General features: G+C 34.9%; 1 protein-coding gene across 4 annotated transcripts; it reads right to left on the reverse strand.

Moving 5' to 3' along the window:
• Positions 1–230: 230 nt before the first annotated feature.
• On the reverse strand, positions 231–27,934 carry nat10 (N-acetyltransferase 10). Of its 4 annotated transcripts, none has more exons than XR_015514222.1 (29): positions 27,807–27,934; positions 27,150–27,280; positions 26,978–27,069; positions 26,386–26,557; positions 25,565–25,687; positions 25,418–25,479; positions 22,463–22,577; positions 22,274–22,381; positions 21,477–21,610; positions 21,270–21,363; positions 20,766–20,864; positions 19,350–19,486; positions 19,143–19,267; positions 16,662–16,812; positions 14,178–14,274; positions 13,938–14,054; positions 13,439–13,540; positions 11,918–11,992; positions 11,702–11,818; positions 8,994–9,127; positions 8,347–8,395; positions 8,154–8,250; positions 7,192–7,302; positions 6,933–7,105; positions 5,984–6,103; positions 5,682–5,780; positions 1,842–3,853; positions 568–1,775; positions 231–460 (listed from the first exon to the last, which is right to left on the reverse strand). XR_015514222.1 is itself a non-coding variant. In XM_087291752.1 (29 exons), the coding sequence occupies exons 12-29, from the start codon at positions 19,367–19,369 to the stop codon at positions 355–357; spliced, it is 1,848 nt and encodes a 615-aa protein (XP_087147878.1). In that variant the 5' UTR covers positions 19,370–19,673; positions 20,338–20,864; positions 21,270–21,363; positions 21,477–21,610; positions 22,274–22,381; positions 22,463–22,577; positions 25,418–25,479; positions 25,565–25,687; positions 26,386–26,557; positions 26,978–27,069; positions 27,150–27,280; positions 27,807–27,934; the 3' UTR covers positions 231–354.
• Positions 27,935–27,944: the final 10 nt, after the last annotated feature.

Consider the following 27,944-nt stretch of genomic DNA (forward strand, 5'->3'; position numbering starts at 1 on the left):
ATATTTAAACTCACTGGGTTTAGCAATCAATGAGTCTTGTGTAATCATCATAATTATTTAACAGACAGCAAAGTATGTTCATACAATAATAGTGTTATGCTCCCGAGGATAATTTTTATGGAAAAAGAACAGAAAATCTGCAAACTGGGAATAAAAAAAAAAACCTGAAAATACCTGGGATCCTCCTCCCACAAGATAAATACAATAAAACAAAATAGTCTCTCAAAATCTTTATCCAAACATCTTAAGCTTTTATTTGGATTCTTGTCCTGAATTAAACTTAAAAAAAAAAAAAAAAAAAACATAATAAAAAAACAAGCACAGTCACTTTCAAAATTCCTTTTAAAGTACATTTCATGTTTTCTTTCCAAATTTGCCCCTTTTGTCCTTTATTTTCTTCATCTTCTTGCCTTCGCGCTGTTCTTTTTGGTTCGTGCCTTCTAGTTTCCTTTTCTTGTCACTAATAAGGAAAAACCAAACAGAAATATGAGTTAATAAAACTTCTTGATCCCAAACTTAACAAAAGACAAAAGTCCCCCAATCCGAGAGCCATTTATCACTTCTTACCCTTTTATGCTAACAATAGCTGTATGTCCTGCTTTCTTTAACACTTGATCCCATTCCTCATCATCTCCTCGAATCATGTACCTTCATTAAAAACATCAAAAATAAAAATTGAAATCGGCTATAACCATCCTTTTAATAACACTTTCACCGGCCACTTTATTCCATTTATTTAATATTTATGTCCAACTGCTCGTTAGCACAAATTTCTAATCAGCCAATCAAATGGCAGCAACTCAATGCATTTTGCATGTAGATATGGTCAAGATGTTCTGCTGCAGTTCAAACTGAGCATAAGAATGGGGAAGAAAGATGATTTGAGTGACTTTGAATGTGGCATAGTAGTTAGTGCCAGACAGGCTGGTCTGAGTATTTCAAACTGCTGATTTTCAAGCACAACCATCTTTAGGTTTATAGAGGATGGTCCGAAAAATAGAAAATATCCAGTGAGCGGCAGTTCTTTAAGCGCAAATGTCCTATTGAGGTCAGAGGAGAATGGCCAAACTAATTCCAGCTGATAGGAAAACAACAGTAACTCAAATGACCACTCGTTACAATCAAGGAATGCAGGGGAGCATTTCTAAACACAAAACCCAGCCAACCTTGAGGCGGATGGGCTACAGCAGCAGAAGGCCACACTGGGTACCACTCCTGTCAGCGAAGAACAAGAAACTGAGGCTACAATCTGCACAGGCTCACTAAAATTAGACAATAGAAGATTAGAAAATAACTGCCTGGTCTGATGAGTCTTGATTTCTGCTGCAACATTCATATGGTAGGGTCAGAATTTGGTGTCAAAAACATGAAATCATGGATCCATCCTGCCTCGTATCAACAGTTTGTGCTGGTGGTGTTGGTGTAATGGTGTGGGGGATATTTTTTTGGCACACTTTGGGCCCATTAGTACCAATTGAGCTTCGTGTCGTCAACACAGCCTACCAGAGTAATGTTGCTGACCATGTCCATCTCTTGATGACCACAGTGTACCCATCTTCTGATGGCTACTTTCAGCACTCATACCATAAACGTGTCATACCATAAAGCGTGAATCATCTCAGACTGGTTTCTTGAACATGACAATGGGTTCACTGTACTCAAAGGGCCTCCGCAGTCACCAGATCTCAATTCAATACAGCACCTTTGGCATGTGGTGGATTGGGATATTTGTATCATGAATGTGCAGCCGACAAATTTGCAGCAACTGTGTGATGCTGTCATGTCAATATGGACCAAAGTCTCCGAGGAACATTTCCACCACCTTGTTGAATATATGCCACATGCTGTCATGTCAATATGGACCAAAGTCTCTGAGGAACATTTCCACCACCTTGTTGAATATATGCCACAAAGGATTAAGAATTTTCTGAAGTCAAAAGGGGCGACGCAGTGGCACAGTAGGTAGTGCTGTCGCCTCACAGCAAGAAGGTCGCTGGTTCGAGCCTCGACTTGGTCAGTTGGCGTTTTTGTGAAGTTTGCTTGTTCTCCCTGCATTTGCGTGGGTTTCCTCTGGGTGCTCCGGTTTCCCCCACAGTCCAAAGACATGCGGTACAAGTGGATTGGGTAGCCTAAATTGTCCGTAGTGTATGAGTGTGATTAAGTGTGTATGGATGTTTCCCAGATATGGGTTGCAGCTGGAAGGTCATCCGTTGCGTAAAACAAATGCTGGATAAGTTGGCGGTTTATTCTGCTGTGGCGACTCCAGATTAATAAAGGGAAAGAGGGAAAAGAGGGTCCAACTTAGTACTAGTAAAGTCTACATAATAAAGTGGCCAGTAAGTGTATATATAAGACTTCAATAGCCTATTTTAGCCAAGTCTCAGTCACTCAAAAAAAGAGCAATTAAGATAAACTGATTGAGTAAAGCAAGCAATAATAGGTAAGGTTAATAAGCAAAGGCTAAAGCGTTACTCAAATAGCGCTTGAAAGAAGTGATGTGTCTTCTACATGGGCACAAAAAACATACAAATTAAGATTGAAATTGAAAGAGAGAGAAACCAATTAAGCAAAGATTTGTTTTGACTGTCATCCTACCTTTTTTATTAGAAATACAAGCCATTTAGGTCAGTTGGCCATGGATGTTATTGTTATAAGCAAAATGCACCTATTCTGCTCCATGCAACAGGAGTGAGCTCTTATTACTCTTATTACTATTATTATTCTTATTACTAGTAACAAGTCCATGTCAGAGGATCTGGGCCCATATTTATCAAGCTTCTCAAGTTAAGCTTCGTAAGTTTGTAAGAAGATGAAAAGCATATAAAAGCAAGTTATCAAATATCTTAAAGCTAAGCATCACTCTCACTCTCTGTTATTCAAGACATATACAGAGGTCTCTCAAGTGGTTAAAAGTTGCCAGCAGGGGTTTGGGGAGTGGAGAACCGCGAGACATTTCAGTGAGCTTGTTGACTGGATGGTGATGCGAGCGGTGCACTTGAGTAAACTACTTTACTACTTAATTGGCAGCTGAACAAGTTTTGGTATATAATATTCCTCATTAATGAACCATTCTACTGCTTAATCACATGCCCTGACAATCATCTTGTCAAATAGTCCACAGTTCCTTTATAATTCATTTCCTGCCATGTTGGAGATGCAGCAGGCATTAATCAGCCATTCGCAGGTCAGTCATGCGGAGAAATCACCAAACATGTTTATAAAAGTTCACTATGTTGTTGCAGATGAAACAACATTGAAAACATTAAAAAAAAATAGTTTGACAAGGTTTGATATTAATTAATAATCATTTAAGCATCTTTACCTAAGCCTCATCAGTCTCACTTATCCACCATGTTTGTAGTTTGTTAACGCTTTTAAACTGTTTGTAGTTTTAACTGAATTCACACTTAATGCAGATTGTATTGTGGTCAATATTAGCCTTAGAAATGAGTATTGATTTGCACCCTCAAATACATTATGGAAATAGTAGAACATCCAGGTATATTTATTTTAAATGCTCATTTCAACATACTATAGTTTAGGACACAAGTATTTCTATAGCGCTTTTCACAATAATTATTGTGAGTAAAAAAAAGCTGTGAGCAGGGTGGGAAGTACAAATGCCATGCAAGTAAATAAATTCTTCTGCACGGTTATACAATATAAGTACTTTTTCAACAAGGTGCCAAAACTATTTCAACAAAATTATCGAATCAATAAATTTATTAAGAATTTACCTTGTGTCTTGTGTAAATAAACACTTTTATGCAAATACTCACTCTGAAAGATTCATATCCTTAATCTTCTCGATGTCCTTTTTGTGTTTCTCGTCAAACTCTTTGGCTGCATCATTCTAAGGAACAAAACAATTGAATAATAAACGTTGTTAAAAATGTTCATAAAATATTCAACTAATTGCAGAACTTCGAGTTAATTTCTCCAGTTAACTAATGAGCTGTGAACAATGAATGACTTGTGTATACCACTGGACTATAGAGGCACTGATTAATAAAATGAAAATTTTTACATTAAGTTCTGCACATGCAGTGATTAACATATGAACACAATAATAATGCTTGCTCTGAACAGAACAATCAAAAAGTCCAAATATGTATTGTTACAACAATAACATTCCTTCCAAAAAAGACAGTTAATGTGTTAAGGAGAGTGGATGTATAGAGAAATGTAATGCATTTATTTCAGTTGGACAATGGATGCTATTACTATTATTAATCATATTATTATTATTATTATTATTATTATTATCATCATCATCATTATTATATTATTAACTAAATGCACCAGCTCCATTCATTAAGAGTCAGATCTCGCGTACAGTAAGACCAAATTCATTTATTCTGTAAACAACACTTTGTCAGAGGGAAATGGTGGATACATGGAGTATAAATGTGTAAAAACGATTGTGTGTGCTGTTAACCAGTTAAACTCTGAGTATATATAATAATATTGATCACTTTCGGCAGTTCTTTTTGTAACTTCAAAGGGTTTTCTGTAAAATGACATTGAGATATTGCATTTATTGTACTGTATGAGGGTATGGGGAGACTTCAAAAATAGGTAGGCGGGAATAAAAAAAATGTCATTTTTCCTCCTTGCAGTTGGAATAGAATAATTCTTACATAAATTATTATAAAGAAAAAAAATCATTTTTCCTGTGTTTGCTGACACCTGTTGGAAAGAAATAAAATTGTTTCCAGGGTGCTGGAGCACTCAAGACCCGAGTTACATATTTCCAAACTTCAGTTTATTAAAAAAAAAAAAAACAGCGCCTTTTTTGTGTGTTTATGATAACACAAACAATATATACAACAATTGTTTTCAATTTCAACTGTATTTTTTTTTAAATTTCAAAGGGTTTCCTTTAAAATGATACCAAACTTTTGTATTTAAACCTCTGCATGTGAAAATGGGAAGCTTTTTGATTCGGAAGGCCAAATTCAGCCGGAATTACCCCAAATAGCCCCAGAGCTTAACTGGTTAATATAATTTTTCTGTATTTTAAAATCGGTATCACTTTAGAAGAATGGTTCATTACTTAATGTATTTGCTAACATTAACTAAGAATGAAAAATCTTGTAAAGCATTTATTACTGATAGTTTTAATGTTTACCAATGCATTATTAGGTTAACAAAGATAAATAAAACAAAAAGTAATACATTTATTATGGTATTGTTTATGTTAGTAAATACATTACCTACCATAAACAAATGGGCCATTATTTTAAAGTGTTACCTGTTAATCATATAATTGTGTCTCTTGTGAAAATAAGGCAGTTTACACCAGCGCATTTTTCGTTTAAAACAGCATTTTAAGTTGTCTGGAAGTGCTCTCCAGAAAAAACATAAAACCTAAACTGCATGATACATGACTCATTTTGCCGGAATTTGTACTTTCAGTCTAACTGTTGTGTAACGGTCATATGAGAGGGGCTTGTCGAATCAGACACCGATATGACATGGTTCAGAAGACCAATATGAATTAGAGTAATTATGTATAGCCACAGCTTTCATTATCAAAAGTCTACATTTCAGTCTGAAGCCAGAGTTGTGTGTATGCCAAGTGTAACCTTATAAACATTAAAACAAAGGAATACACTAGGCTAATCAGCAGCCAAAAACATGTCACAACATGGGCAAAAATCACAAAACAATGGAAATACCAGATCTTCATTCAGTGTCTGCACTGTTGGTTCCAGGCTAATGTCTTTAGTGGCCACCATCTCTGCTTCAACAGCCCTCTCCTGAAGAGTGTTGAAGAACTGCAGAGGAGAAGACAAAACAAACAATAACTAAACACTCCAACAACAATAAAGACTTGGATCCATCCAGTGCATTCCTCACTCCCTTTGGTGTTAGTGCTCTGATAAGAGGCTTCAGTGCTAATCCATTAAGGCTGCTTTAATCAGTGTGTGTGTGTGTGTGTGTATGAGAGAGCTGTAAAGAGGGCTGGTGTGGGTCTCACCTGCACCACTTTACGGATGATACGGTTGAACAGGCCCATAAGCTGAGAACTGGGCAGACCGATCTCCTTCTCCAGCTCATCTACACTCTTGTGCTGAAGGCCAATTCCCAGAAGTAAAGCCTGAAGACAGACAGAATCCATTATGTTTTTCTAAATGTGCCTGAATAACCACCAGTCATGTATAATCAAATCTCAAACCTGACAAAATAATTAAACATTTCACATATTATGCAGACTGTTTACATGACACTTAGTATACTTAAAAACTTAAACAACAATTTAATACTGTATTTGTTTTTAAATAAAACTTAATAAAAAAAAAGATAGTTTAGTTTTTACTTATTATTTTTAATCAGCCAAGAGATTAGTTTCCATTATTTTTTAATTTAAATTAAAAAATTTTAATTTAAAAAAAATTAAAATGGTTACAAAAAATGTAATCTATAAATCTAAAATAATAATCTAAAGTAAAAACTGTCTTGACAGTTTTAGTACAATAATAAATATGAAATCAATCAAACTACGACCTACTTTATGAATTTATCAAATAACTTAATGAAGCTTAAATAAAATTAGAATAACAATTAGATTAAACTAGAGACATGGAAAAACAAATAAGAAAAATTATGCAAACCCACAAAAAAGACAAATTAAAACTTTAAAATTGAACAGAAATTTGTTTAATAAATAAATGAATAAATAAATGATAATACTAATAATATTAATAATAATAATTTTGAAAATAATTAAAACTTTATAAACTACATTAGTTATGCAATGATGCCAAGGTATGAATACCTTTACTGATATTTATTACTTATTAATAATATTTTTTTACAAAAGGAAGATTGAAAATGTTTAAACCCTAAAATTACATATGCTAATGAACATTCTTTGCTCTAAAAAGAATCCTACAATTAAACTTCAAAGAAACATACAACTGACTTACATTCTGGGCCACAGAAAGTGAGATGTCACCGAACTGTTTGAGGAAGTGCATGCGTGCAATAACAGGAATCATGTCCATGATGAGGTGATAGTCCACCATGTTTCTGGAATACATCTCCAAACGCTTCAGGTCATATGGAGTGAAGGTGGCTGCGAGTTCAGCACTTGTGAGAACTGAAAAACAAATACACATGAAGATCTATCTTTAACCAACAAACACACACACATACAGCATGTAGGAGGCAGATGGGGGTCTGTACCTGCCGTGCTGTCATCTTTAGCGCTCTTGTTCTGTAGTATATTTAGAGCCAGAGTCGAGCTAAATTGGCTGAACTGGAAGGACATCAGCGAGAGAAACCTCCGCCGGAAATCTGTCCAACACAAAACATGTCAATCTTACAAATCAGAAGTAAATAGATAATAGTGACAATTAAATGTATTAGAGAGTGCAACAGTCAAGTTCTGAAAAGAAAAATCTCCATTCTGTTTATTGTGACAGAAAAATTGCAAATCTGCAGTGAGTTTTGAGGTTGATAACCGAGTTGTTGTTTTTTTTTTTTTACTATGTTGTTTAGTAAGCTGCATTTCTGTTGAATAACTACATTTTCCATGATGCTGAACAGGAAAATAAAACAGAACAAATTCACCTATCAGAGAGCAAAGAAGTTAAATATATTTACATTTTAAAATTAAATTGAAATATATTATTTATATGGATATACTCAGCAACTTTAAATATTTTAACATTTGTCAGTCGTTTTTCATGGGATTGTTGTTAATTTCCTCATAATTGCAGTTATGCCTACAATCTTGTTGTTGTTGTTTTTTTTTGAGGGGGGGGGGGGGGTTTACCATCAAACCAAAAGTTATGATTTCAGACCACAAAGTTTAAATCTGACTAGTGCGCTTTAACATATCCCGTAAAGTTAAAGAATGCATTTAGTACAGTGAAAGTAGCTGGAATTTGTGGCATTTTGAACACATTAAAACGCCATTTAGTAAGACGCGTTTTCAATAAAGCTCTGGAATTGGTCAAAAGTGAACAGGCTAAAACTTTTCTGAGCTAACCTACACCTGTATTCAGAATCATCCACTTTTAAACAGATATACATCTTAATACAATATGTAAATAGCCTCACAGAACACTCTGCAGTACTTGATACTTTAATATGAATGGTCCAGTTGACCAATCAAAACGATAAAAGAAATAATGAATAGTTACCCTTCCAAAAAGCAGAGAGCCACTGGTTCTGGTCTGTTGACTCTTCAGAATTGAGGTCTTTGAGCATAATGCAGGAGTGCTCGCCTGTCAGGTCATTCTAGAGGTCATGATATAACAAAAATATCACAAACTTAGAGCAAGATAAACAACCCTGACATTACTTCAATTAAAAAAAAAAAACCTGCAAGCTCACCGGAGTCTGTCTCAAATAAACAGGAACAAATCCAGCCTTTTTCCAGAATCTAAAAGGGAAAACCAGAGACAATATGTTTGAAAAGAGTTTTGTAATAATGTTGCATTACTTGTTGGGGGTAACACATATTTCATGTAATTTTATTACGTTTATTATGTAAAGTAACATTACTATTAATTTTCAAGAAAATATAGGGAGTTACTTTAAAAATAAATAAACCGCCATTTACTGGCTGACAGCTCTTTTGTTCCCCAGATGGGTTGTGTATGATGTAAAAATATTTATTTACATTTTACTTTTGGTGTAAGAGGGCTTTACAATTTAAAAAAAAACACACTTTTTTTATATTACTTAAAGCATTATTAACAAGCAGCCGAGTCTAGTTGAAAAAAAAAAATGTAATGCAAAAGTGGCATAAAGCCACAGTCACACTAGAGTTTGTGTATCAATGGAAGTCTAATGATCGAAAAGTGCAGTGACCACGGCTTAACAAGTAACTGTAACAAGTTGTTAAAAAGTAACTAAGTACCATATTTAGTTACTTTAAAAATAATAAGAGATTATAATATGTTGCTTTTGAAAGTAACCTTCCCCAACACTGCTTGTAGCAATATCACTATAGTGTCTGTTAGCATGAAGGGACTGACTTCAGTAGTTGAGGAGTGAGGCCGTAAGAAACTCCCAGGTAATCCAGCCGCTCAGCTCTCCTTTCATTCAGCTTTAACAACAGTGGTGGCAGATCTTTCCTTGGAGAAACCACCTCCTCCAGCAGACTGACAGCCTGGACATCAACATCAACAAACATACACTCCTTTCACAAAACATACTTAAACTGTTCTTATTTTGGATGTTGGCTCAATATGCCATCTCAGTATTTAAGAATGATCTAAAAAAATGAAAAATTAAGTGTACACATTGATGTGACAGAGGGCCAATTTAAATATGCAAAATTTATGGTAAAATGTAAGTTTAAAGCATTACCACTGTAAATTATAAAGTCAGTGAAAATAAAAAGAAATTACATTTTTTTAAAAAGATTTTAATAATTAAATTCTGTAAGGAAATGTTAACTTGATTAAAGTTGAAAGTAAATGCATACACGGTTTAACTTCACAATTATTATATTGTGTATATTTCTCACAGATATACTTTAGAAAATCTGACACTTTTTTGGAATTTCCAAAAAAAAAAAAAAACACTAACTGTTTTCAGCACTGATTGTAATGATAAATGTTTCATCAAATCAGCATATCAAAATGAAGAATCATGTGCCACTTAAGATTGGAGTAATTGTTGCTGAAAATACAGCTTAGCATATCAGATATACATGACATTTAAAGGGTCACGAAACAACAAAACACATTTTTTGAGCTGTTAACAGTCGTATATGTGTCCCATGCTGCTAAAAACACTATTAGGACACATATATTTCACTAAAAACTGAAAATTGGTTGTTTTTGTGTTATTGTACTTCCGGTTAAAAATGAATTTTTGAAGCTGCGTCATGGCCATGAGATCTTAGCATGTATTCCAGCATGTAGGCTGGATGTCTGTACCCGGGAGTGCTTTATTACGTCTCTGAGTGCGCTGCATTAATGCATGAGTAAGATTTGGTTCAAACCAATCAGAGTGCTCTATTGTGCAACTTTGTTAATAATCATTAATGTTACAGTGTTCAGACAGCAGAGAGACGCCACGTTGTGTTGCCAAAACAAGCGTGCAGTGTTGCTTTTATAATTTGCTGCAGTGAAGGTTTTGTTTTCACTGCCTCTCTATGAGAGCGCAGCTGGACTCACATGTGGATTACAGTGCACGCGACACGTGTCTGAGGAACATTGTTTAACCGAGAGCTTTTCTCATCTGGAAATGGTGAGATCCGGGTTTGGTGCTCGTCTTCTCTTAATAAAGATGTGGCTCTAGTTGCTGGTGATTGTCCTGTCTCTACAGATTTGGTAAGTGAGCGACCAGTGGTCTTTGTTTATTCAGTTTGTTCAAATCGAACTAAGTTAACTATTGCACCGAGTGTAAACATGTTAGCACCACAACCAATCTTACCGTCGTGTAGGATTTTCACCACATTTTGTGACAGGAATAACACACGCGGCTTTCTGACGCTACCTGCCGAGTAAGTAACCATCTAAGTTTCCGGGAAATGCAGAGTTTTTTTTTTCTCTCATTCGCTGTGCGGTAACAAACATTGCATGAAAAATACACGTTTAGAGCAATTGCTCGAATCAAAAATCAAGTTTGTCACGAGGGGCATGAATAAAAATTCCTGAATGAAAGCCAAACTGCAGTTAAAGTCCACCATTTAATAATTTGGCAAATAATTCGATTACTTTCTCTCCTGTGTGTGTGTGTGTGTGTGTGTGTGTGTGTGTGTGTGTGTGTGTGTGTGTGTGTTTTGACTCTGAAAATCAGCGCGAGCCCAATTCGACACTCCCATTTTTATGCAATTTTTACTCCTCCGACACACCCACTTTCCCAACTTTTTCTAAAGTACAGGTGTTAAAACACCCTGCTGAAACAATGGCAAATGTAAATGAAAATGAAAAAATGTTCAATTCTAAAGTTATTTTTATGTATTTTTATGAAAACAAGGGTTCCCCTGGAGTTAAATAGTTGAGTTTTATCCTTCTTAAATTCATTTTAGCCGATCTCCGTGACTGGAGGGAAGACTTTTAACTTAGCTAAGCATAATACATTGAATCGTATTAGACCATTAGCATCTAATTTAAAAACGGTCAAAAATAGATTTCTTTCTGGAATAATAATTAAGGAATTTTGCTGCAGTACCATGGATATGCAATAATATGAACGCTTAACAACAGAATAGTCCACCTTTAAATAAGAAAATTACTTTGAATGTATGAGCAAGATGGTAATAGTCTAATCCAATTCAATGACCTAAGCTAAGCTAAAAGTGCTCCCACCAGGACTGGCGATCGGCTGAATGGAAATAAAAGAGGTAGTAGTCAACAGTTTGAGAACTCAATTCCAGAAAAGCTGTTAAACGATCTCCCCACATTTCCAAAAACAGTGGATTGCTCCTTTTTAGAAATGCAGCACTTATTTACTTATATCAGAGGTGTCCAAACTCGGGTCCTGGAGGGCCGGTGTCGTGTAGACTTTTAGTTCCAACTTGCCTAAACACACCTGCATGGATGTTTCTAGAAAGCCTAGTAAGAGCTTAATTAGCTAGCCCAGGTGTGTCTGATTGGGGTTGGAACTAAACTTTGCAGGGCACTGGCCCTTCAGGACCGAGTGTGGACACCCCATGACTTATATGAATCTACATGGGACGTGTCCACAAAAACATTTTAAAACCTGTTTGACGCCACAAACAGGTCATTACCTCACTGCTCACAGATGTGATTGCACTGGTCATTGTCTGTTCTTGCTCATCCCAAAGAGGAAACTGGCCTTCATAATATCTTTGCAGCAGCTGCAATGCACGAGTGCCATATCCCATCTGAAGAATGACAAAATCAATCACACGTGGGATATCACAACACATGCTTATAATGAACCTGATTGGGATTATATACAAAACAAAAGAGAAGTAGTTTACCCCTTGATAATCAGGATTCACAGCGATACGCACGATCCTGCCACCTGAGAGACCTGCAAACTCTGAGTCTTGAAACTGATTGAAATAAAGAGCAGAATCAGAATCATTTCAGATTTAATTTCTGAAACATAACAGTATGGAATGCATATTCTATCTACACTTAAGTTCAAATTTCTGGGTCTCTTCTGCTCATCAAGGCAGCCTTTTCTTGGAAACACTTTACAATACAATACACATTGGTAAAGTTAATGTAATTAATAGCATAAAGAAGAAAAGAACAATGTATGAGGAGCATTTATTAACTAAAGTCTAACATTTACTAATGCATAATTAAAATACAACACAGTGCTTGTTGACTTTCATTAATGCAGTGTAAACAAAGATGAATAAATACAGTAATAATGCACATTGTTTGTGTCCAGTGTTGTTAAGTTACCCATTTATTATGGGAAATCGTACAAATTAAAATCTGAATATATTTTGAGATGTAATGTACAAATAGGGCTGGGCGATTAATCAGAAAGTAATCAAAATCAACATTCAGAAAATATAATCTATCTAATTTTACCAGGTCACATGTTCTAATTACTTTTCCTACTGCGTGTGGAGTCACATGACCCTGCTCTGTTAAGGCTAATTTATACTTCTGCATTGAACGCACGAGTAGTCCGGCACAGCCTTCGCGTGGTTGTATACCTGCGCAACTCTCAAAAACTGTAACTGGAAATGAAATGTAATTGCAAGCTGTGCCAGAAATTCATTGAAACTGAATATTTACTATTACAATAAAATTATTTACTATAGAATATTTGAAATGCACTGTTTAAAATATTATATACAGGATATATACATTATTTTATGCAGAACTATAAAAGTATAAAAAATTTGTTTATTTTCTACTTTTAATATGAAAAACTTTAAAAATAATTTGTTTCCAAAAGTATAAGTTATTTATACTGTTTTATAAGAACAAAAATTGACTGTTGGTTTGAGGCAATGTGTGTTTTAATTTCAGTTGTTCAACGTTTGTGTTCAATAAACAATCATAGATAGTAGATAGTGTGTTTCCTTTAGCTATTTTAAAATCAAAATGTTTCAATCAAAAATTCTCTCATTTGTAATATGTGTGCATATTTACTGTACAAATCTTATCATTGAACTATGCGGGTAAACAAATAAAACAAAAAATGAATAAAATAATCAATTATTGATCGTAATTAAGTTAAAATGTTCAATTAATTTAATTACTCAGCCCTATGTACAAACGCGATGAAGCTGTTTTCAGTGTCACATTTTTATCAACATTTTCAGTGTCACATTTTAGCAACATTTTTCCACTTAATGTTAAAAACAGGTGGGCTGTTAAATAATTAAACTGTTTATTTATGTGCTTTTTTGACACAGCATAAAACATTTTACAGTCCCTTTTAATTGGTTTAATCCACAATACTATATTTCTAAAATAATTAATTATTTCTTGAGCCAAACTTTTGAATGTTTCTTTGAATGGGTCTTTGTTACCTGTTCGGAAACAGTCCAGGGAATAAGGTCACCAGAAGCTTTCTTCCCTCTGGACAAGCTGGAGAGTATAGACTGACGTGAGATTTCTCCTTCCAGACATACCTGTAAAAAGACAAAAAAAAAAGGTCACACTTTACAATAAGGTTACATTACTTAATACATTTACGAACCTGAACCAATAACGAAAAATAGAGCATTCATTAAACATAGCTCAACATTCACTAATGCATTGTTAAAATCCACATTCATGCTTGTTAAGAATACTTAATGCACTGTGAGTTAACATGAACTTACAATAACCAACGTTCCGTCCATTTACTGACATTACCAAAGATAAATAAATACTGTAATACATTTATAGTTCAGTTTGTTCATGTTTGTAAATACATTAACTAATACAATCTTGTTGTGTTTCCAAACAATAATAAAAAAACATAATTACACAGTTCCTTAATTAATAACCTCATCTCAGACTGGAATTAGGTAGCTTTAAATGCACCTGCAGGACTGCTAAGACTTCAGGCAGTGAGTTCTGTGTCGGTGGAACGGGCGGCAATAGGCAAAACAGATGATGAGCTGGAGCATCCGAGAGCATCTGAAGGTCATTGGGGGAATTCTGAGGAAAAAAAAAACAGGAGACTGAGTCAACACGAGGTTGATGTTTGGAGTTGATGATATAAAGTATTTTTCTAATGCAATGCTCCTCAACCAGGTCTCGTATCAAAAATGCTCCATTTACCTTGTAATGCGATGCTACGTAAAGTGCCATAAGACGCTGAAGGAAAGCCTCAGAAGCCTTGTGATAACAAAACAACGTGTCTCGATTCACATAGTAACTGAAAAAAAGGGTTAAAGAAATATAGAAGAAGTAGAAATGGGTTGTTGCTAGATTAGATATGGTTGTAGCCAGAAGTTAACGAAAATCATTTATGTTTAAGGGTGTCACGATCCTCCAAATCCTCAAATCGATTACATTTACGATTCTAAAGTCACGGTTCGATTTGATTTTCGATTTAAAAAAGAAAATTAAACAAAATCATAGTGTCCTTTTAATGGCGTCGGAAAAAAGGTGACCTATTAATGTAAACAGGGCCTGAGTGTGTATTTTTCGCGAGCGGATTTGCAACGGGGGTGGGGCGGAGGATTGCGATGCCTGTGTTGTCTATCGGCCCAACCATAATACATAGCAGAGCTTGCAAACTGTGATTTTTTTTTTTTTTTTGACAACACGAACGTTGTCAACATAATTCACTGAAAATCCAAAATACTTTCACACCGGCAACTTCATTGAAAGAGAAGAGGGTTTAAGCTCTGTCGACGGGTCTCCTGCGTCTGCAGTTCAACAAGCTCTTCAACAAGCGTGTCTTTTTTCCGCTTGGCAAGCCAAGCTGACGTAACATGGGGGCATGGCAGCATCGACGATTCTATTTTTTGATTTGATAATCCAAATTGAGCATTCGAATTTCGTGACACCCTTATTAATGTTATTAATTCAATTTCCCATTATTGTATTTTATTAATGTCTACCCCAACCCTAAACCCAACCGTCACAGTAATGTAAAAACAGTAGGTGTATCAAGCATTATTTATGTTATCTATTAAATAACCCAATAAATTGTATTTTTTTACATCTACCCCTTCCCTAACCCAAAACCCAACCGTCACCGTACTGTAAAGATATGAATTATTGTTATACAGTGTCAAAAAAAAAATGCTGCTATATTGATGTGCATATCGCACTTCCGGCCGGCCGTGTATCATATCTAGACTTTACAGAGTATATACAGGAATCAGAGAGTGAAATTCAATACCTTTCAAAACCTTTTTAAGACTCTGCATATATTTTAAGACCTTATAATCCCTTTTCAATCGGAAACACTGGCGAGGTTTTAACTTACAGCATATTTACCTAATATTATTGTAAGAAATCAATCCGAAACTAAAACATCATTCATATTCTGAATAAAAAATCTATTAAATCTAATTAAGCAGGTCGCCACCTATTCACCTTATTCTCCGCCGACGAGCGGACGCTGCCATTTGAATCTTCTTGGCTCGAGACTTCCGGTCTCATTCACTTCCATTCATTTTTTGACGTTAAAAACTGCTTGTTACGCTGCTTGATGTTGCAAGTTGTTATTTTTTTATTATATTATTCTACTTGGTCTGTATAGTCATGCAAACATTTGTTTGTAGAGCAAGCAGTTTGACCATTTTCTGCCGTTTATTATTCTTAGTCATTTCTCCAATAGGCGACTGAATCGGAAGTTCTAAGACAATCGTGATAACAGGCGCACTTTCGCATTTTAGAATAAGGTCAATAGAACTGCAGAAATAATGGTGTTGCCTTGGTAACTGCCGTAAACAAAGCAGCATGAAGTCAAATCTAGTAGGATTTCATTAACTACACAGCATCCTGATACTTGCAGATTTAATTCAGGCAAACTTTAGCATACAATCAAGCATTGCTTAATCCAAAATTATATAAAATTTAATCCCTTGCAAAACAGCATTTAAGACTTATTAATACTTCTTAAGGGGCTTAAATTTGCTCTTCATTGATTTATCAACTTTTAATACTTTAAGACCCCGCAGACACCCTGTAGAAAAGGCTTTTAGCTGTTTTGGAAATTTAGCCATATGCTAATTACAAGTCAATGTACAAGTTGGTAATCATAAATATGTAACTATTCAATCCTAATTGTAAGATTAAAAGTCACAAAAGTATGTTAATTGCAATTATGACAAAATCTTAAATGACTTAAATAAAAATGGCTGAATATCAATGTATCTGAAATCTGAATCAGTAATAAATATGGTTTTATGTCAATATTATAACTCTTTCATGATGAATTTATATGAATAATTATTTAAATTAATGGATTAAACTATTTAGATCTTAGTTAAGATTTAATTATTTAATATGTAGTGGAATTGAGCATTTTTTGAACTACAGCATTTTTTGCCATGACAATGATTAAACAAAACAAAGAACAATAAAGATAGAAAAGACTAAAATTAACTACTTATTTTATTTATTTTTTACTTTAGCAAACAACTTGTATGTGAAAATTAATGCAGAGGATTCTCAAAATATTGACTTTAATCTTGCATCTCTGTGACTTTGTTTGACTTCTTTACTTTCATGACAGCTCTCTGTAATATCTAAACTAATATGAAATTATTGTAATCATAAAAATCCAGCAATTTATTTAAAGGATACAGATCACAGGTCTGTGGTAAAGGGCAGCCGGAAATGATGCGTGGTACACTCAAACAGTCCAAACAAAGCAGGTCATTCAGCCATCTCTCCACATGATCTCCCTGACCATAGCGGATGGACTCGTGGAGGGTCACTTCATGAAGGCTTCGTGCTGGGGAGCACATTTACACAATTACACACAATTACACACACAAACACACACACACACACACACACGCACACACACGCACACACGCACACACGCACAAACACACAAACACACATCATAAGCTTTATCACAACTCTTTTAACACTAGAACCGTCAGGGATTGTTGCATACAACCACAAGCAGGAGCAATTTACCACATGACATTAAAGTTTTGATATAGCTAAAAGAAAACATGCTGCTATATTATTCCACTGTCTTCACAAAGTAATTTCTAGAGTCATAAAATATTACATTAGTTTTAATCAAGAGCCAAGCCAGAACACATTCATGACAACAACAGACCATCAGACTCACTCTTACTCAAGAAATCCTTAAATCACTTCTTTTATCCATCACTAAAACTATTAACCACGATCTTGCCTAGGAACATAGAATGCTATAACATAAGCACAATGAAAATAACAGCAAAAATAATGGTCATGTTTTTCCTATGTTGCATCATGCTTTGTGTAAATTATGAAAGTAATTTTATAAGTTTAAGTAAATAATTAGTTTAGTAATAAGTGAACAAAAATGTATGTCACTAACAATATCCAAGCAAAGCATGAAGCTTCTCTCTACACAAATTAAACAGACATTTTAAATCTTATCATTAGATTTTATATTTTTATATTTATTATTTGCGCTACTCTCTACATCCAGGACTGAGAGCAGTCCATCAGAATTTCAATAACCAGAGTAAACCCAGTTAAGCCGCCCACATGAGAGATTTGTGCCAGACTGGCAAACATGAATTTGCCGCATACAAAATGAAAAGCATAAACAAAAACACCTGCAGTGTATTCACAGGGTTCCCACTCGATAAAGACAAATGTCAAATGAGCTATATGCACACAGATTTTTTATTTTCAGCCAGGCAGCACCAGGGCGCTAGTCTGTTGCTACTGACGGCACTAGTGGTTACAACAATCTTTCATTTCGTTTTACGCTTCAACAACTAAATGAATGCTTTAGTCTATTTAACTGAATGTATTGTAATTACATTACAAAGTTGATGCTGTAAAAACAACCTTGTGAAATTGAAAATAATCACATTAAGCTTTCATCAGAAGTTCATCGTTGGCTTTAAAACTCTAGCTGTTCATAGAGCCCATTACCTGACTTTGTTTTTTTGGAATAGAGCTTTAAAAATTCCATGACATTTGAGAAATTCTATGACTTGGTTGAACCCTGCATTTAAAACTTGAAGCTGAAAGTGAAGTTTGTAAAGAATGCAGTTTGCAATAGAAAAGATGATTTCTATTTTTCTACTATTTAATTGATTGTTGTTGTTGTTTCAGAGTTTTTTCCCTTCATTTATCAATGTACAATTTTTGTTTATTTCTGCAAAAAATTCATCAATTTCATCTGGAGCCAATCTAATCCCATAGAAATACAAGGCAATTTGACATGCACTAATACCCATTTTTATTGTAAACAAGAATAATTTTAGTTAAAGTCAGTCCAGATGTCTAGATCCTATCACATGATCGGAAATTGGGCCCGATCACGTGGTTTCAAACTCGATCCCAATTGGACGTTACCTCCAAATCAGGACTCAAATACATATGTATATATATATTTTAAAATTTCAACACATCTATAGTTATGCGGTGGCACAGAGTTGGACCTCTTTCTTGACTTCACACAGAAACAGCAAAGCATGCAGCATGACATCACTTTGTTGCAGAGATGCTATTGGTTAAACGCTGGCAAAGTAGAACACAGAAGCAGCTTGAAGCGGAAATCACGAGTATGTCTGTGGTCTGGAGGTATTATAAAGTTGATGATGACAACATTGCCATCTGTGCAAACCGTGAGATATCTAAACTTGAGATTGCCTGCCATGTATTTCAAGTTGAGGTGCTATTTGTTTTGATATTAGATTATTTTTGTATTTACTGTTGCACTAAAGTCCAAAAGTGAAGAATTGGTGTTATTGTTTTCTTGATTGTTCAAGCTACCTCAAAGAAGTGCTCAATTTGTTCGGTAGGACTAATAATTCAAAACAAACAGAGTAGTTGAATGCTAAATTAAGGTAAATTAAATAAAAGATAAGAAACATCCAGGATCTGTTACTTCGCTTATCTTTATTCTTTTTTTATGTATTATAGGAGTATCAGATCAGGTTCGGTATCGGTACATACTCAAAATTAAATGACTCTGACTCGAGGGGAAAAAAACCTGATCGGGACATCCCTAATGACTGGGAGATGTGCATAATTATTTAAAAGCGATGGGTATTTTTACCTCTAATTTCTACTGTTATAAAACAGAGGAATTTCATTAGGTACCTGCAGCCAGTCTGGCGGTGCTGGTGTTTCTGTTCTCCGCTGAGAGGTTCTGCTGGCTCTCTGAGCTCTGCTGTCGTAACTGCTGTATCAGCTTGAGGGACAGGGAGCGACCGGTGCCCTCGTAGCTGCAGGAGGACACCAGGATTAATGTGCTGTTAATGTACCATGGTAAAAAGATCAAAATGTAACAGTTCCTCAGATACAGACCCATTGATGGTAGATGCCATAAACACAAGGTAAGGTCCGAGTAGTTTCTTGACTAAAGGCAGAGGAATAGCAGCAGCCTCGTCTATGACTAGCAGCTCGGCCTGTCCTAACTTCACTGCATCCGCTGGATGAATGTACTATAGATGAGCAAGAGAAAACAACGAATGATTATTAGATGATCATGAAAGATGCACTAGTACTGTGTATTATTAATCATCTATGATAGCACTATAATTTTCCTTGATGAATGATGTGCAAGCTCTTAATTATGGAACAAAATCAATGCCAAAAGTATTGAAATAAAAGCTTGTTGAATAGCACAAACTGAAAAAAATAATACACCAAATTAACAAGTTCTTGCATTTTAATGACTCGAATTGCAGGGTTTGTATTTTTAGGTCCTGAAATTTAACATGTGACATTTAACAATGAATAGCATTTATTAATTTAAATGCTAGAACTTGTTAATTCGGTGTATTATTTTTTTATCAGTTTGTGCTATTCAACAAGCTTTTTAATTCAATACTTTTGGCATTGATTTAGTCCATACTTAAAAACTTTTTAAAAGGTGCCGTGAAGTGCTTTGGAATGTGCATTTATTATTTTATGTTTGATGTAACCTTAACTGAAACATTAAAACAGGACTGGACGTTGTATTTCCCCTTGCGCATATTTCAAAACCACTAAGGAGTTTAGATCAAAACAATTTGGCTACCAATTATTTTTTTCATACATTTGTGAATGTTTAGGTGAATCTGCTTTTACATGCAAATAATTGATCAATTTTAACTCAACAGCAAAAGTGTCTTGAATAGGCGGAACATATTAAATAGTAGAGAGCATTTGATTAGTCATAAGATTTGACAAAAACTTTAAGTATGAGGTTAAATCAAAGTCATTTTTGATTCATTTTGCTTGAAGTGATTAAACCTAAAGCTTTGGATGTTAATATCTTCTGAATACACATATTGTCACTGTTTTGTAGCACACTTGCATTTAACTATAAGACTTATTGACAAATACCTAGACATTTTTAATTTTAGGGACTTTAATTGAACAAGGCCTATTGCATGAATTATTTGAATAAACGATTCAGTAAATCACTTATTAGGACACTGATTTGTCACATTATTTAGTGTCCACTATATACAACTATGACAGGCATAAACAAGCCAAGCTATGGTTTAATTATTGTCATCCAAATTAAAAAAGACAGATACAAAAATTAAGATAATTTTCTACCAGCATAATAAACCATATGATCTGAAGTAGTATCTAAGTCTCCATGACTCAACAAACAAAGAACAAATAGCAAATGTAAATACCAGTATCCTCATGCAGACAAATACCATGACAGTGCTCATGGTGACCCAAGTTTGATTGCCAGCTCAAGATTATTTGTTTGTATCAGTTTACCTGTATGGTCTGCCGATGTTCCTTAAAGATGTTAACTCGAACCACAGCTTTGTTAAACTCTGGATTCAGAGACTGGATTATTTCATAATCCAGATGTTCCTGAATTTAAAAACAATTTGAATTAATTAACAAGATGAAACACCAGATATCGCTTATTTTGCTTGAAAATGCATTAATTCATGTCAGAATTAAGTTCTCCTGACACATATCAACACCTCATTTATTTTACTAAAATATCTAAATCAGAAAAAAACATGAATAAAATAACAAATGCAAAACACAGGTTAAAAATCAAACGTTATATATATCACTATCACAATAATATATACAGACAGAGAAGATTTTTTTTTCAACACATTTCTACTATATACACATCACTTTTAATATATAATTATAATGTTTGACTTTTGTCTTTTAACATTCAAAAATATAATTCTTTTTATTGTGAATACCAAACTCTTCAGTGAGTAAAATATACCTAAACCCATGCTCACTGACGATTACCTGATACTGCAGGGCATCAAATCCTTTAAACACAAACTCAAACAACGTGTGCAGATTGTCTGGACTGGGTGATGTGACAAAAATATTTGAATAGCTGAGAAATACAACGAAAAGAAAATAAGTTAATTCACATGCAGAAACCCAGAGAGGAAGCAACAAGAAAAATAAAGCTCGTTCATTTATAGCACTGTTCAAATTTGAACAAACCCAAATGCGACAGCTCCAGCCATTGCCAATCCCAGTGCAGCAGACTTGCCTCGACCGCGAGCAGCAGTAAGAGCTACAGTGCTGCGCAACGTCTTCTCTGAAATGGCCTCAATGAACTTCAGCACTGCTTTGGCCTAAACACAAAAACACAAATATATATTGTGTTTTTTTTTGTAAATAATTTTAGTTAATAATGGGTTCACACAAGATGTGAAGCACAACGTCACTGGCTCAAGATTACTCACGGGATAATTTTCCCCTTACACTAACTAATCACTAACATGTCATTTACGCCACCCGGTGTTAACTCAGCATAGGTGTGTGATGAAAACAGATCTGGACAACTGTGAAAGGGCTGGGAGATATATAATTATGTCAAGTATGTCTACAGTGAAAGTATTTTGGATACATCATCAGTGTATAAGCCCTTAAAGCAGACAATTAATACTTTTAATATTAATCAAAAAACAAAAGATAAAACAAACATTCACTGCTATTGACTAAATATGTTTTTTATAGGTTTATTATAATATGCAGTCTAAAATGTGGAGGGGGGGTCCGCTAACTTTGACCATTGCTTTATTTCCTCTTATCTCAAATGTCTGAAGGTTCTGTTTTGCGGTCTTTTGTATTAAACCTATATTAATTATCAAACTGAAAACCAAATCGAATTGAATCAAAAGGGTTTGTAAATTGGAATCCAATCAAATTGAATAAAATATTGTATTATTTATTATTTTTATTTTGGGACATCTGAATAAACCCCCAGCCCTAAAAACAAGTTAATTTGATTATACCTGGTCCATAGTTTTACAGCCGTCAACTAGAACCCCAACCGGCTGTGTGTCCTGTAATGACTCCTTCAGGTCCTTCAGCTCCTGTTCTCTCGGAGAAAGTCCATCATCCTGATGACGAATACAAAACATTGTGGAAATCTTTCTAGTTGTATGTCAAATAGACACTGTTCAGCTATGAATCAGGCTTACCTGTTTTTTTGGAGGAATGGGTTTGATGTTGGTAGCGTGAGAGGAGATGGGCAGAATGTTGAGCTGGTCATCAATTACAACACATGACTTACAGGAGGATAGAGACAGGATGAATCTGGGAAATAAAAAAATAATAATAATATATATATATATATATATATATATATATATATATATATATATATATATATATATATATATATATATACACACATTTATATACATATACATTTTTATTGATTAATTGAGTGAGTGACTTTAGAAAGTTTATTTTATCAGCCTTCCAGTGATTTTTTTATATATGCCAAGTGCTGTTTAATAGAACTTATAAAAAATAAGCATAATAGTTTTAATAAATCATTTCTAATAACTAAATTCTTTTTTCTTCTTTTTCATGTTGACATTAAATAATATTAAACTCAATATTTTGCAGGAGAATAGTATTCACCTTAAAGTGCTATTTAAAGGCTTAACTAGGTTAATTGAGGTAACTAGGCAAGTTAGATTAAGGGAGTCGCATTCTAGATGCAGCACATGACAGTTAGGAAATATTGCACACCAGACGTGCACATTCGCATGTTATTTAAAATGAAACTATTCAGATGGCACTCTGTCAACAGTGTCCTGAGTAGACATGAGCCAGTAGAAGATTTTGACTGTATCATAATCTTGGATAAAACATTACGGTTTTGTGGTATTGTGATTACTGTTCTAAAATATATTCATTTTATAAGTGTTTAAAAAACCAATTTTTTTTTCCTTTTAAACACAAAATATTTTATTTAAGGAAACATTTAAAATATTTTGCAACAGTAAACATGTCAGGCTAAATCATTCACGGATTGAATTTTTTTTACAATTTAAAACGGCATCTTGGTAGATCTTTTCTGCTGGAGACACTGTTGTCCTAAAAAACTACACAAAAAAGGAAATAAAAAATCGTACATATATATTAGGAACGGTATAGCAGAAATTTTGACGGTTTTAAAACCTTGAAACCTTACACCTTGAAAACAGTTATCATCCCATGCCTAGTCCTGAGTCGTAGTTGGATGTCACAGACAGCCGACGATATGCCTACCCTGAGGCCCCGTTTACACTAGTGCGTTTTAGTTTTAAAACGGCGTTGTAGAATGAAAACGATCCGCGTCCACACTCGCGTTTTACCCAGCGTTTCTGAACAGCTCTCCGTCCACACCAAAACGCTGAAAACGCACATCACGTGACCACACACACACTCTCGGGCAAGCGCTCCAGCATTTCTACCCAGATGAGAGCTCTGCTTGTCGGACTGCTCATCAAGCATCTCCCGCTGGATCTAATTTCACTATATTTGCTAAACGTGATATTTCATTCATGTTGTTGTCTTTATCTAACGACATAGGCCAATTCCCTGACTTTGGTCATTGGAATCTATTAAGTTACTTGTTCACGGGTAACATGTTTTGGTTAAGCACAAAGATAAGTTAATGATTAATCCAGGTACATTGACTGATCGCTTGCCTTTATTTCCTACAATGTATAAACTTATTGTATGTTATACTTTTATAATTATTGATTATTAAAACTGATATTCAGCAAAAGAGAGGGTGCGTTTCGTATTTTCACTGAAATTGAAAGGAGGCAGTTGTTATCGGCTCCGTTTTGTTATAAATATCCACAGAGTGAAGATGACGCTCATATATGCAGCACGGCGCCTCAACATTTCTGCTGTCTGTTAAGTTGCTAATATTAAAAAGAATATAGGCAGTTCCTTAAATCATGTTTACATTTTATTGTTGAGAAAGTGAAACAACGTAGCCAGGGTGATGTGAATGAAGTTATAAAGTACACTGTTCCCTTTGAAGATTTACCCGTGTCCTCGGTATGTTTTCCATATCAAACTGAGAAGGGGGAGACTGCAGCCTTGATCAAACTTGCGAAGTCTGAACTTACAAGAAGAGGATGCGAGACTGAACCGGTGTGGGCTAATTAATATTGAGGAAAAGCCCCAATCAGATAGGCGAACGTTTGCAGCCCCGCCTCCGTTTTCAGATGTCTCCGTCTTTCCCCATCCACACTGAGACGGAGCAGCAGCGTTTTAGAATGAAAACGGCCTCTCCAGCGTTTTCAAAAAGCTCCGTTTTCGGCGCTCGAGAACTCCGGCGTAGTGTGGACGGATGGCGTAACCGTAGCAAAACTTATGCGTTTTCAAACTAAAACGCACTAGTGTAAACGGGGCCTGAGACTAATCTATGTTTAGAATTCTAAAATGTATGGCTCTCGTGGTGCAGTGCATTGGGTGTGTGACCCCCTTTAATCAGACAAGTCATGGAACCATAGTAGTTTATTCTGTAGCCAATTAAAAAATAAAAATAATAAAATTAACGGGGCTGAAATATTGATCTTAGCAGTTTTTAAATGATTTTTTTTTCAAAATAAAAGAAATCAGACTTTCTCCAGAAGAAAAATATAATAGAAAACACTGTGGAAAATTTCATTGCTCTATTAAACATCACTTGGGAAACAAAATAAAAAAAAACCAAAACATTTTGTCAGCAATGGAAAAAATAAGAGACTGTTTTTTAAAAACTTGCATAACTTCATGCATCTTTATTGCTATTGATTTCTTAAATTCCATGATGATTCCACGTTTAATCTGTGCCCTTTCAGTTGATGTATTAATAATAAACTACATTATAAAAATACACCGCTATTTAATAAACATAGATTTTTGTTACTTTTGACAAGAAAGTGAGTCACTTTTAAATTCACTCTATGTAATTGTTCAATCTCTATTTAAAAATTCTAAACATTTGTAAAACAGCCTGCAAACAAGAAGTCAAGTGGTATTACATTTATTTCAGTAATGTCAATCACAGTTCACTGCTTGTTAACATGTCCCCACACACCAAAATGAACTCTGATAGATATAGTAATATTCCAGCTGTGCCTACTGAATATCAGACCACTGACCTCTCATTGAATCTACCGATAACATCCTGGTGAGCCTCTGTCCTGTATCGAGAATGGACATCCTGAAAGAAAAGATATATTTTAATAATTTAAAGGCACAGACAGACACATTCTTATTGGCATAAAAACACTAAATAGGTCATTCACCATTGTCATAGTGTAGAGCTGCTTTAGTGAGTTCATCGTCCTCAAAAGAATGACCACAATCCCTCCACCCTCCACCGTCTCCACTGTCCGAGCCAAAAGATTGGGGGTGAGAGCCTCAAAGTCCTACAAGAAAGAAAAACATGACTGTAACACTTAGAAAGAAACTAAATCAAATTTAAATATCATCAAGCCTTGCCTAAAAAGCTGAAATCTGCATATTGAGAATCTTTTATCACATTTATGAGGTAAGACTTGATTATACATAAATTAGACAATATTAGTATCTTTATATCAATTTTATCTAACTTCAAATCATATAAAAATCATCAACTATTGCAAACTATTAATAATAGTATATAATAATAAAAACTAAAATACAGCAGCTATAATTTAAAGATAATAAAAACAACACTGAGGAGAAGAAAGAACATGATTTTGGAAGAAAGTATAAAATGTGCATAATAGCATTAATGTCTGTAAGAATATATGCACATATACATATATTTCCATCATATTTGTGGGCCCTGTTTTTGCATGGACGTGACCGCATGCAGAGAAGAAACATGGCATAAATTACAAGGGCATAATTGCAGGAAGCTTCTGGTGAATACAGATGGAACGATTATTTAAAAAAAAAAAAAAAAAAAGAAGATGATCTCATGAGTCATCAGATAATCTTCATGAAATCAAAGACCGACACAACGTTTGCTTCAGGAAACATTTGATTTACAGGATGATCCTATTTTGCAGGACATTTGAAATGTGTTTGAGTTTAACTTAATCAAAAAACGTAAACCTTATCAAGGAGTCGCTGATATTACCTGTAGGACACACATGCCGAAAGTGTTTCCCAGGATCTTGTGTGTTTCGTTGTAATAGCAGTAGCGAATGTTGGTCGCAGCAACAAAGAGCTCAAAAGGATCATCCTGATTTAGGTTCAGCGTGCCCGTTTTGATCTTCTTCTGCAGCTGACGCATCCTCTTCTTTCGGTTGCTGCAAAATAACAGATCTGTTTGTGTCAAAGATATACTTACACAGTCAAGCTAAGACTGCTTAAAGTTCAACTCGAAGACGATGATGATTAATTTTATGTCCGCAACAAAGATTATTTTCATGACAACAACATTTCATTACTAAATATACAATTTAAAACAACAAACAAATGAATACATAAATTATGGAAGATTTTTAGCGGTGACACGATCAAACTTAATTTTTTTTTGCTGGTGACACTTTGCTGATTATATAGAGTTCATTCATTAAAAAAGCCTTCTGGAGTCATTAAAAGTAGGACAGCCCAGAAATGAGTCTCAATATTGTTTTAAAATTATATATATATATATATATATATATATATATATATATATATATATATATATATATAAAAACTAGTGATAAATTTAATAATAAAACCTGCTAAATCCGAGCTCTTTTTTGTAGCACCATAACACTGACGGCCGGGCTCTGACTGTTGCTTTAGACAGCATGTGGTGAAGAATGACAACCTGTAAACAAAGTACAGTTATCAGCAAACGCAGAGGAGTTAAAAAGTATTATTATTAATCATTGCTTCCAAAGAAGTTACCTGATCTCTTCCACGATCCCCAACTATAACGAACATGGAGCGGTGGTGCTCAGCGACTCCGTTTTCTATCTGGACCCGAATACGGTTGTCCACCTTCTTCCGAAAAGTTGCCATTGCTTCACGACTGCACCCTGTCAACACCAACACAACAAAGTCACCTTAACATATTTAAATATATTAAATATAATAAGGCGAAGCAGTGGCGCAATAGGTAGTGCTGTCGCCTCACAGCAAGAAGGTCGCTGGTTCCAACCTCGGCTCAGTTGGCGTTTCTGTGTGGAGTTTGCATGTTCTCCCTGCGTTCGCGTGGTTTTCCTCCGGGTGCTCCGGTTTCCCCCACAGTCCAAAGACATGTAGTACAGGTTAAATTGTCTGTAGTGTATGACAGTGTGTGTGAATGTGTGTGTGGATGTTTCCCAGAGATGGGTTGCGGCTGGAAGGGCATCCGCTGCGTAAAAACTTGCTGGATAAGTTGGCGGTTCATTCCGCCGTGGCGACCCCGGATTAATAAAGGGATTAAGCCGACACGAAAATGAATAAATAAATATATAAAGTAAACACTGCGAGTAAAATCTAAACACACGTTACTTTAAACGTTTAACATGAGTATGAATGCATGTGTTAATTTTGTACATGTATTTATATAATATTTCATACCTTAAACGATGTGCTGATGGAAATAAACACTGTTGAGATATTAATTATAACTTCTGGAAATAAAATCTGCGACTCATTTACAGTACACCATCATGCTTGCACATTCACGTGGGGATGGGTGTCTCTGCGTTAGGACCC

Source organism: Danio rerio, chromosome 18 (assembly GCF_052040795.2).
Source record: "Danio rerio strain M-AB ecotype USA chromosome 18, GRCz13ab, whole genome shotgun sequence".
In the NCBI taxonomy this organism is placed as follows: domain Eukaryota; kingdom Metazoa; phylum Chordata; class Actinopteri; order Cypriniformes; family Danionidae; genus Danio; species Danio rerio.